The sequence below is a fragment of the Paroedura picta genome, chromosome 7 (genome assembly GCF_049243985.1).
Source record: "Paroedura picta isolate Pp20150507F chromosome 7, Ppicta_v3.0, whole genome shotgun sequence".
NCBI classification, from domain to species: domain Eukaryota; kingdom Metazoa; phylum Chordata; class Lepidosauria; order Squamata; family Gekkonidae; genus Paroedura; species Paroedura picta.
In genome coordinates, this window is record NC_135375.1 from 53,745,702 (window position 1) to 53,758,033 (window position 12,332).

At 39.0% G+C, this 12,332-nt stretch overlaps 1 protein-coding gene across 5 annotated transcripts in view; it reads left to right on the plus strand.

Moving 5' to 3' along the window:
- DMXL1 (Dmx like 1) overlaps positions 1-12,332 on the plus strand; it is a 93,802-nt gene that overhangs the window by 19,938 nt on the left and 61,532 nt on the right. For all 5 annotated transcript variants that reach the window (XM_077344361.1, XM_077344357.1, XM_077344358.1 and 2 more), the window contains exons 5-10: positions 645-771; positions 1,897-1,963; positions 6,103-6,278; positions 7,905-8,094; positions 8,394-8,559; positions 11,770-11,982. In XM_077344361.1, coding sequence (XP_077200476.1) covers positions 645-771; positions 1,897-1,963; positions 6,103-6,278; positions 7,905-8,094; positions 8,394-8,559; positions 11,770-11,982 — 939 coding nt within the window. The remainder of the gene's footprint in view (positions 1-644; positions 772-1,896; positions 1,964-6,102; positions 6,279-7,904; positions 8,095-8,393; positions 8,560-11,769; positions 11,983-12,332) is intronic.

Genomic DNA, 12,332 nt, shown 5'->3' on the forward strand with positions numbered 1-12,332 from the left:
TTTTCTCAAGCAGGGTTTTGTAAAACCGTGGGGTTTCCTGACAACCCTGGAAGGGTTCCTGGAATTGGTGGAATTAATTTTTAATATAGCTTTTAAATTTGTTAAACATATCGGTCATATTGATCCACCTTTCCCCACAAAATGTCCAATGATGAGCCTGAACAAGGTGGGAAGGGAGGGCCCCAGGTGGGCATGTACACAGCTATGCTTTCCAGCCATATTCTGCATGATTGTGCCACTTCTGTGAAGAATGTTTCAGGGATTTCTCAACAGTAAAAAAAAAAAAAGGTGAGAAAGGCTGTTTTAGGCTTTGACCTGTTTTAGGCTATGACCTGATAGCCCCTTCCAGTCCTATGCTTCTTGGGATTCTTTGATTCAAGCATTTGATTTAGAGTGGTGCTTGCTGAATGGGACTTCTGTCTTTTCCACTTCATTACTTACATACATTTTTATTGAGTCTCGTTTTGAAAGTTTTTTTAATTGTTTTTAAAGTTTGCACGCATGTTTGTATTTGAAATGTTGCATGGTAAGTAGTTGAAGTTTCTGCTGTGAGTTAATGGTTCCTGATGCACATGTTTAGATACATAATCTGAATTTAACCACCAAATTTAATTTACTTTTGTGTACATATTTGAAAAATGTAGGCTCTCGTCTGTTGACTGGTTCCAACTGTCTGCAACTTTGGTCCAATATTGGTTTTGAAAACCTAGCAGAAGATGAAAATCATGAAAAACCAGATGTTCACGACTGGAGAATTATTTGGCAGTGCAAGTAAGAAATGATTAGTTACCCCTTGAGGAGGAATTTCACCACAACCTTACCTGTGTAGTTAAACTTAATTGGACTGTTGCCATATTCTAAACAGGAGTCTTGATATGCTGTAAATATGCCTCAAATTGAATTAGGACCATGTATCAAACAGATTATGTATTAATTAAAATTGTACTCTAGATTTAACAATAAGAGATTTTCTTCCCAACAAAATTTACACTTAGTCTTCAGGCTGCAAAGGTGGTATATGTGCAATATGTATTTGTGTGCTGAAAGGGTAAAGACAGCAGAGATTTTATAAAATCCCTAGAAGTTTTCTGTATTCAGGTAATTAGTTAACATGACTGCATCATTAACAATTAGATGACAATATTAACAGGCAGGTGACTTTTAAAAACCAAACTGGATGTCAGTTAGCATAAATGCATTGGGCATTATGTTCTTTGAAATTATTTGTGGCTATTAAATCTTTTTAAAGATGATATACTTTATGAAGGCCATGAATTAGAATCCCTGTATCTCTAGAATCCTATCCTTTTTAACTAAAATCATTGAGTCAAGTATTCTAGCACATAAATCAGATAATGCAAATGCTAGAGCTAACTACTAAAATAGTTTCTGAAGATATTCCCAAACACTGTAAACCTTTGAGTGGCATGCTTGCATGTTGAACCCAAAGATTGATTATGTAGACATTTTAGAGCTGATGTAGATGTGGATATTTATTATACGGTCAAAGACCAGCAAGTCATAAGATCCAGCAATCAAAAATTTAAGTTACAGTGTTAGAGATTTTTTTGTTGGGGGGGATGATAAAAATTCGAATCAGGAAATTAGGAATCATATACCCAAAAGGAGAACATTCATAGTATGATATATTCTGATTTATTAATCCTAGCCATCACAAAGCCTGTTCTTACTTTGTTGTTAGTAGGTGAGTAGATAAAGTGATCCTACTTTCCCATCTTAACTTAATGGAGAACTCAAAATAGAGTAGTTAATGGGGCTTAAATATCCGGTGACAAGTGGGATAGTTGAATTTAAAGAAATTCTTTTCCAGCTCTGTTAATGTTAAATATCATTTTCATTATGTTCTTGACATGTTGCTGTTTTGTTTTGCCACAGAACTGCTTCCCAAGTTCATCTAATGAAATTTTCACCAGATGGAGAATTTTTTGCTACTGCTGGGAAGGTAAATACACCTTTTATTCTGCTTTGACATAATACTTCAAAGTATAAGATAATCTAAATTGGCCACCCCAGCATGTCTTTCACAAGTTGGCCAGGCTGACATAACAATGTAGCTCTTTATACATTTCTTTTTAATGCTGTTTTCCCTTGCTCTTTTAGTTCCTCCATATTAAAGTCTTGTCTTAATAGAAGTCAGAAAAAATACCTACTATATCAATGTGTAGTACTAGCTCAGTGATTTCTCTGCAACACATATTCACTTACTTCCTGAAGGCAAGGCAGTGCTATGTTAAAAGCTACTGGGTTTGCAAAGGGGCTAAAGACTGACTGAAGGAATTTTTCCTTTGGTGGATTTATAGTATAAATCTGCCAGCCTCAGTCATAAGGCAGTATTACCAGTGGATAAAGATTAGACTTGGCATTTGGAAATCTAAATTTAAATACTAGGGCCTTGTACAAACCCAGCTTACTCTACCTCAGGGTTCTTGTGATGATACTTGCCTTAGAACAGGAAGTCCAAGTCATATTCTGTAATTTCTCAGTTCTCACCAAACTAAGTTGTTAATCTTTTTACATAACAAAGCAATCTTTGATGTAAAGTCAACTAATTTACCTTCCTGTGCAATGTTTTTTTCTGAATGTCTGGCTTCCCAGTACTTGTGCTTTGAAAATAAACGTACATGATGCAGGAGCATAACATTGCAATAAGAGATTGGTCTGTAGCAGCTGATGGCATACTCGTGATGGCTAAGCATATTCATGTGATGGTTGTTTTTTACGAGATGAAGGCTTTCTTTGAAATTAATGCATTTGACCACATAGGGGGAAAGACAGCTTATATGATTAGAGCCTCACTAAGGAAAATAATCTAACATTAGCACTAGTTAATCCATCCAGTAAATATATTATTTCACCTGATTTCATTCCCAGAGGCTACTTTTGTAGGGCCTTCTACAGAGCTCTTACAGAAAGTACCCATATAAAATATCAGTGTGACAAAGGAGTTAGGATTATCAAAAGTTAGATGGCAGATCTAATTTTATTATATTACTAGTATCAAAGCCCATTTGAGCTGTCTTAGACCACTCAGACTAATAGCCAGGCGGCAACAGAGTTTAATCAGCATTTTTCTCCTTGAGAACATGTAAGGCTGTATACCTCTCCAGGCTTTCCTATTTCCCTGTGGCAACATCCAACATGGCAGACATACTATTTCCCCATGCATTTTTCAGTCAATATGCAGCTGACTGGATGGAACTGGCCGGGAGATCAGTGTGGATGCCATAGTCCCCTTTGTTATGGGTGTGCAAGATGCCCAGGGATTAGGAACACCTGGCTACCAGGGAAGAAATGAGAATTGTTGAGAGGGAATATGACAGTAGGGGATGGACTAGACAATGTCAGACAAAGCAATTTTATTCCTCTTCTCCTGGATCATTGTCTTCAGGGGAAAGTTTACATGCTGGGGCAAAATGTCCCAGGAAGTCCCTTAATAGGAAGTATTGCCCACTCAGACAGAGGGGAAATTAAGAAGACGTGTAACACGTGTAAACTGGCAAAAGATGTCCTCTTTAAAATAAAACAACAAATGTTTTCATATAGTAGATTCAGGTGCAGATCGACATTCAGGTGTTCAGGTGCAGACAACTCACGACATCACTATGTCTGTAGTAGCTAATTCTAATAGAGAAGGAGTAGAGTGGTCTGGGAGCCTCTTGTGGCGCAGAGTGGTAAGGCAGCCGTCTGAAAGCTTTGCCCATGAGGCTGGGAGTTCGATCCCAGCAGCCGGCTCAAGGTTGACTCAGCCTTCCATCCTTCCGAGGTCGGTAAAATGAGTACCCAGCTTGCTGGGGGGTAAACGGTCATGACTGGGGAAGGCACTGGCAAACCACCCCGTATTGAGTCTGCCATGAAAATGCTGGAGGGCGTCACCCCAAGGGTCAGACATGACTCGGTGCTTGCACAGGGGATACCTTTACCTTTACCTTTAGAGTGGTCTGGAGGAGTCAATGATTCGAAGAATACCTCTACTCGACCCTTCCAGCCTGAGCATTATCAAATATTTTAAAAGAAGATTGTACTGACTTTAAACTATTTTGAGGAGGGTTCAGATAAGCTGAACTCATAAAACAGCTCTATGCTAGCTGCTAGGGGATTAAAGGTATCAATTTGCCCTTTCTCTGATTCCTTTGAAGAATTGTTAAGAGTGAAATGGGCAACGGGAATTTCTTAGATACTGTTGCCAAAAAACTTCTGCCTTATTTGGAGAGACTATGGAACACCTAAAGGAGTTTTTAGTTGATCTCCTTTGGTCACCGTTCAGGGATGTCTTTTCCAAGGATGGGGACAACATTCTCAAAGATCCTGTCAACAGGAAAACTGAAAGTACTAAAAAATCACATGAAGCAGGTTCTCTGGCAGTTAGAGCTTTGGCAGTTCTTTTCAATTTCATTTGAGCAATTGTAATTTGGACAGACAACTTATTGCAAGAATTGGAGCCTAACTTCCTAGTACTTAAGGGGTTGTTATTAAAAATCAAAAGAGCAACTGAATATACTTTAGATCAGCCTTCCATTACCTTTTTACTGTTGAGAAACCCCTGAAACCTTCTTCAGGCTTCAAGAAACCCCAGAAGTGATATCAGTAGGCCACACTTTCCTGCCATGGCCCCAGAAGACGCACTTTGACAGAAGGGACATCATGGAGACACCTCCACCAAATGTGACATCACCGGGCCACTCCCACAGCATAGGAAGTGAGAGCACAGAAATATTTTCAGATGATTTATGAGCAGAACCATACCTTTTCTTTGGGGTAGCTACCAGTTTGCTCTTTTTCACCCAAGGGAGCCTGTAGTGGGAGATTGCAGAACCATGGCCTGGGCAGGCCTATACTATTCCAGTCCCCTGCATTTAAGTTAAAATGAGAGTACTTACTTCTCTGGACTCCAGTTGTTACCACGTGCAACGAGCATTTGCCAGCAAGAATTTGGATGGCTGGGGCCCCTACCCATCCTACCCCCTCCAGGCTCATCATTGGCCATTTAGGGAGGGATGGGTGGGACATGTCTATATATAGTCATAGCACCTGATAATTTTTAATTTAAAAAATATATGTGTAAAAAATTTCCTACCCAATCAGCTAAATCCTGGGTGAGAAAGGCTGCTGCAAACCCTGGGTGAGAAAGCCTGCTTTAGATGCTTCTTCAGATGCCGTGACAGCAAGCAGTGAAATGCAGCAGGGTCCCTTGCTCCTGTGAACTTCCCTAATGCTTGGTTCCATAGAGATGTGGGGAGTAGTGGCATAAAAGTAGTAGTGTGTAGTGGCATAAAAAATGGGTGGCTATCAAGTACAGCCAAACTATTTGTATCACTGTTGAAGAAGAATGAAAAGCAGCAAAAGTTGTGACTGACAAACTCAGCATGTATAAATTCAAGTGGATAGCCATGTTGGTCTAAAGTAGCTCAAAATTTTTTTTTGAGACCAATGGCACCTTAAAGCTAATAAAGATTTATTCAAGGTGTGAGCTTTCATGTGAATGCATGTTTGTCTGAGGAAGTGTGATTGTACATGAAAGCTCATGCCTTGAATAAATCTTTGCTGGTCTTAAAGATGCCATTAGACTCAAATTATGTTCAGCATGTATAAGGAATTGTAGGAAGGGAAAACAATTTTGAAGTACGGTGTCATTCCTCACTCCCACTCCAGTATTCAGTAAACTGCCAGGGAAAGAAGCAGGCTAAACCCTCCATCTTTTAATTTAACAGCTGCTGTCAATATTCTGTGCCCATTTGGTCCTCAGCAAGTAATATTTTAGGGTTTTCCCCACTGAGTTTATCTTGTAGAGTCATATTTTGAAAGTTCTTCTCTGAGTGTGCCCATTTTGCTGATTGATCACAACAAGGGATAGCCTATATATTATTTACTATTAGATTAGATATTCTGACAGGTTTGGAGATTATAGGGTATTGGTGGGCCCATGGACTCATTTAGGTATAGTGGTATCATTTCAAAGTTTGACATGGCAAAATAATCTTAAGAAACAATTAAGTCACCTAGAAAAATTACTTCATGTTTTGTATCAGGTGAAGAATGATGACCATATAGTTAACAATTGATATCACTATTTTTCTTTTCTAGGATGATTGCCTCGTGAAGGTGTGGTATAATACTGATAGCTGGAAATCAGCAGTTGCTCCTCAAATGCCTACACCAGAACCTATAGCACAAGACGTAGATTTCTCATTTATTTATTTAGTTCACCCTCGGTCAGTTAATGGATTTTCATGGAGAAAGACGAGTAAATATATGCCCCGGTGAGGACTAACTCCTTCAGGTTCTTGATACTTACATATCATTAATACTTACAAAGTTTCAATGGCTTTTCCCAAAATTGTTCCTACATTGGCAAGTAGTAGCTGTAATTATGTAATCTTTTGAGAAGCTGTTAAAAATTTCCTTTAGTTTTATACAGGTTTTCACTGTTAGTGGCTTGCATCCACCAGAGCATTTCTACTGAAAGAAGAATTTCTGTCTGTGAAGTGAGCCTATCTTGCCTCCCCGCCAACTGCTGTTGCTTAGATTGCCTCCTCTGAAATGGCGCTGCTTGGGGAGGAGTCTCTCCAGGAATAACATTTTAGGCTTCAGAAGGGAGACACGAAAAATAAAAATCCTTCTGTCATGTTCCATCTGAATCCAATATAGTATATGTACTTCATAAACAGTTTTTATTTTCTTCTAGCCAACTTCAAATTTTAATTCTACCAGCATATTATATGTAAAATAAGATAATTTTTAGATTAATAGGGCCTTAAACAAGTTGTGATAATAAAAGGAATTTTTATACCTAAGAGAGTTAAAGACATCATTTAGTATGATGTCGTCTCTGAATTCATAAATGCATTACATTATTCTTTATTGTTTAGCTTTAACAGTTTGATCGATTGGTCCTTTTAAATTTTTATTAATTTGTGAGCAAATATGTAGAAATATGTAAGCTCAATGCTACAATACTATGAAGAAAAACAGGTTGTCTACCTGTACCTAATGTTCTTATTATTATCAGTTGTCCAACAACTCTCTTTCCTTACTGCTGTCAATTTTCCCCCCTCTAGAGGGGTAGTAGACTCTTTAGTGCCAGTGTAGAAGAAAAGCATCTTCCTTTAGGTTTCAGATTTAGGTACCAGTTTTAGATATTGAACTCTAAGAACTTTCTAGAGATGCTTCTGTAGTAGCATAGAATCTATATATTTTTATTGATTTATTTTTTAATTTTTATACCGCCTTTTTCAGTAAACTGGTTTGCGGAGGTTCACAATGAAACATATTTATTTATTTATTTATTTAGATTTCTATAACCGCCAATTTCTTTGCGGCTCTGAGTGGTTTATCATAAAATACAACATAACCTAAAAACATCAAAAATAGAACCCCCATAATCCTCAAAAATTCACAATCAGCAGTCAAGAAGACGGTAACAATACAATATATAAACGTATGTGATTGCACTATGACTTGAACAGCACTTATAGATAAACTAATATTCATGTTGCTTCCTAGTTTTCATCCTACCCTGACTTTGTACATGACAAGAAAATGTTACCTTTTGTAGGCTACAGTCCAATAATATATAATATAGTCCCCGGCCCCCCCTCCCCCCCCCCCCTAGAAATCCACCAAGACTCCTGGACCTGTTTGTATTACTATTGTTTAATGTTATACTGTTACCTTGTTATTGTCAGTTAATATTAATGTTATAGTTACTATATGTATGGTTCCATGTATAGTTTTCAGTTCTATGTAAACTGCCCTGAGCCTTCGGGGAGGGCAATATATAAATATGAATGAATGAATGAATGAATGAATGAATGAATGAATGAATGAATGAATGAATGAATCTTTTGTATCTCTTCTGTTGAACCGCTCTCACTTTTCTTTTCTAGTGGTGCTGTATGCAATGTACTGTTGACGTGTTGTAAGGACAATATATGCCGTTTGTGGGCAGAAACATTGTTGCCCAATGATAGTCTGCTCTACGGGGATGGATGCAGCCATTGGCCTGAGCCAGTGAAATTAAATAACAACTTCAAAAGAAATGCTTCTAGTAAGGAAAGTATGAAGAATGCATTAGAGGTGAGAAGATATTCAATTATCCTACCCTGAGAGGGCCTGTCATATCTGTCTAGTTCTTGTAAATACCAAAATTAATTTTCTTTGTTTCAATATTAAGAATTAATCCTGACTGCGTTACTACAACTCTTCAATAATGCAGACTTTTATACTAAGCAATATATTTTTGCATAAGCAATTATTAGATAAACTGTGTTTTCTATATTAATACAAGCACGATCAAGTGCAGTGATATTGCATGGATTATTGTGTTTTGCATTTGAGTAATATGTTGTGCAAACAAATAGTCATTCTCCCAACAGTTAAATCTAAAGCCTTTTCGACGAGGGAGGAGAAGGTCTATAGCACTAGCACATACTGGATACTTGCCACATCAGCAAGATCCTCATGAGGCTCATCGAAATACTTCACTGCAATCAAATGCACTTTGCCACTTTCATATTGCTGCCAGCATCAATCCAGCCACAGGTAATTAAGAATACAGTTTTGTAGTACAAGTGATGCTGCCCTGACTTTCTGGTAAAATAGTTGAAGTATTTTATATTATTTACAATTGTTTTAAAGCTCCCCTGCAAAAGGAATATTCTTATACAATAAGAACATGTTAGAAACAGATATGTGACAAGGCATGTTCTTTGTCTACCCTTTTTAAGGTAAAAGTATTTATTTTAATTTAAAAATAATTATTTAATTAAATCAATCCACAGCCTTTGGATGGCCATTTATCAGTTAGTCTGGTCCAAAATTAATGGTAATGATGGTGGTAGAAAGTTCTATTAAGTTGCATCCAGGATGCAGAAACCCTATAGGGTTTTCAAGGTGAGAGATGAATAGGGATTGCTTGTCCCTATGTAGCCGTTCTGGAGTTCCTTGATGGTTTCCCATCCAAGTGCTAACCAAGGCTGACAGTTTAGCTTCCATGATCTGACAAGATTGGGCTAGCCTGGTCCATTCAAGTCAGAGTAAATTTAATGGAATTTATTTGTTTGGAATTGTGTTATGCTAGTTAGAGTCAAAATGGTTGTTGGTTGAGTGATGATAGCTGTAAATTTTTACCATTTAAATCTACTTTATAGGGTTGTTGAGAGAGTAAGATGTAGGAGAGGAAAATGATGTAAGCTGCATTAGGCCCCCATGGGGAAGAATGGGGTTAATATAGTTTGGCTGGTGGGTGCAAGGAAAGAAGGAAGCAGAAGGGGAGAAACTATGGGGAAAGAGGAAAGAGTAGAGTAGAAGAAAATTAGATGCTACTCATAGCTCTTTGCAGGTCCCATTGTTCTTTTCTGTGAGTGCAGTTTGATGGCGGGGAGGGTTCTTGTTGTTTACTTGTCTTGTCCAAAGGCCTGGTGAAAAAGCTCCAGTTTACAGGCCCTGTGGAATTGTTTTAGCTCCAGCAGGGCCCTGATGTCATCTGGGAGCTTGTTCCACCAAGTCGGGGCCAGGATTGAGAAAGCTCTGGCTCCGGTCAAGGTCAGTTGAGCTTCTTTTGGGGCCAGGGATCACCAATTTATTGATATTTCTGGAACATAGTGCTCTCTGGGTGTCGTAGGTAGGGGGATGGTTTCTCAGATACTCAGGGCCCAGACCGTGTATGGCCTTGAAGGTGATTACCAGAACCTTAAGCCCAATTCGGTAGTCGGCTGGTAGCCAGTGCAGCTGTGTGTGTATTTATTTATTCATTCATTCGTTCGTTCATTCATTTCTTTGTTTGTTTTTATATTTATATACTGCCGCTCTCAGATGTCTTGTTGCGGTTTACAGAAATTCATAAGGACAATAAAATCCCATAAAAACCCATTAAAACATAATTAAAACACAATATCACGATGGCGGATAATAAATATATAACCCACTCCCCTCCCCCTGTCCAGCAAAGGTCTATTACTCTCTATCTGGGAGCGAGGGACTTTCAGCTAGAGATCCACAGCTGATAGTGCCAGGAACCACCCTAGCCTCAACCATATGTGTGGCGGAAGACCTCCGTCTTGCAGGCCCTGTGGAGGGCGAGCTGAATGTGGGCCCTCTAAGGTGTTCCTGTAAAAACCCTGGCTGCTGCGTTCTGCACCAGTTGAAGTGTCCAGATCAGGATGAAGGGTAGGGCGAGTTTCAGAAATCCAGCCTGTGTAGAGCGAGTTGCAGAAATCCAGCCTAGAGGTGACCATCACCTGGATCACTGTGGCTAGGTGTTCTGGGGCCAGTTAGGACGCTAGTAGCTTAGCTTGATGCAGATGGAAGAACACCAGCTGAGCTACTCCTGTGATCTGTTCCTCCATGGAAAGGGAGAAACACCAAGTGTGAGATAGGGTGGTAGTTGGTGGGCTCCTGCAGAATCAGGGATGATTTTTTTTCAGCAGAGGCCATACTACTGCCTCCTTCAGCCCCTTCAGGAATTCTCCAATTGAAAAGGAGAGGTTGATTATCTTCCAGAGAGGGGCCCCTATCCTCTTGTCCTTCCTTTTGATTAGCCACGAGGGGCAGGCATCTAGGTGGCAAGCGGTTGGCCTCATTGAAGTCAGTACACTTCGGTCAATGAGAGCCATCTGAAGCCATCTAGCGTATCCTACAAGGGTGGCCAAGGGGCCTCTAGTTCCCTTTCTGTGTCTACAGTTGGTGGAAGGTCATGGCAGACTTTATTCGCAAAGTGACTCGCAAATTCCTCACAGCTGATATCCAGTTTGCTTCTGTTTTGGCACCCTTCTTTGCTGGTGGTCAGTGACCGGACTACCCTGAATAATTGTGCTGGGCGCAAGTTTGAGAATGCAATGAAAGTCAAGTAAAATTTGTGTTTTACTGATTTCACTGCCATCTCATAGGTCTTCATAAATGACTTGTAGGGTGTTCTCGACTCTTCATTGTGAGTTTTCCTCCAAACTTGCTCTAGCTATCTCAGTTACTTTTGTGTTGTGCGTTTTAGATTTGAATGTAAATATGTTATTGTCCATAGTGATACTGTTGCTGTGAACTCTTGTACATCATTTGAAGAGAGGCATTGATTAACAGTTCAGTTACCTTGTGTTAGCAGATCTTTATATCAGCAAATTTCTGTAGGAAATGTAGGTTTAGGTGAATTATGTAAATAGGGAATTGGTTATGCATGGTAGCACAAGTCTCTGTCTCCCTGATATTGCTGTCTCCCTGATATTAGTGCTGTTGACTAGCAGCACCAGACATGAATTTAGTAGGTCCATGTTGTCTGCTGCTATATGTGAGGATTTTGGAGCCATATAGCAGACAATTCTGAATTTCGGTATCATATGAATTTGGACCAAACTGGAGTGATATGTGTTTCTATTTTTTTTTTTTATAGAATTGTATCCAGAGGCAGATTGTTGCAGGTTTCATAGCTGTGTTATGTTGGGCGCTTACTTCACTCATTTTGCCAAAGTGCTGATATAACTGTTCTGTAATAAACTTTCATTTGTGACAATGGTGCAGAATCCTTTTAAGGAAACAGTCTAAGTATTCAGAGTGTTAGAATTTTAAATCACTCAGGGTTTACAGTTACGCAGAGTATGGACAGACTTTTTACAAGGCAATGTTACCCAGAATAATTATTTTCTAGTTGCTATTCCTGCTTTTATCTTCAGTAATTCCAATACCTGTATTAATGTCCATCCCTAATGCAGTTGAAACGATAGGGACTAATGCAAATATATACTACTGTTTTTTTCTTCACAGACATTCCTTTGCTCCCTTCTATCATGTCTCTGAGTCTTAATGAAAATGAAGAAAAAAGTGGACCTTTTGTAGTGCACTGGCTAAACAATAAAGAATTGCATTTTACTTTATCAATGGAGGTCTTTTTACAACACCTTAAAAAAAATTTTGAGCATATTTCTTCAGAGGCGAGCACAGAAGAATCTAATCAGATGGATATAAAATCTGATGAAGGTAAAGCATGTGGCATTCTATTCTGTAGTAACAACCAAATATTTATAGTATGTCTTACCAGGTATATTTTAGTTATAATAATGTTCCATTTTGAAAAATTCACGCATCTGATTTCCTTGCGCAAAAACTGAATATTTGTCTGAAAGGTAGACTGAAGTCTACTACTCCCCCCCCTCATGAAGCCTTGGTCCTCTGAATGTTTAAAGGTAAAGGTATCCCCTGTGCAAGTACAGGATCATGTCTGACCCTTGGGGTGACTCCCTCTAGCGTTTTCATGGCAGACTCAATACGGGGTGGTTTGCCAGTGCCTTCCCCAGTCATTACCATTTACCCCCCCCCCCCAGCAAGCT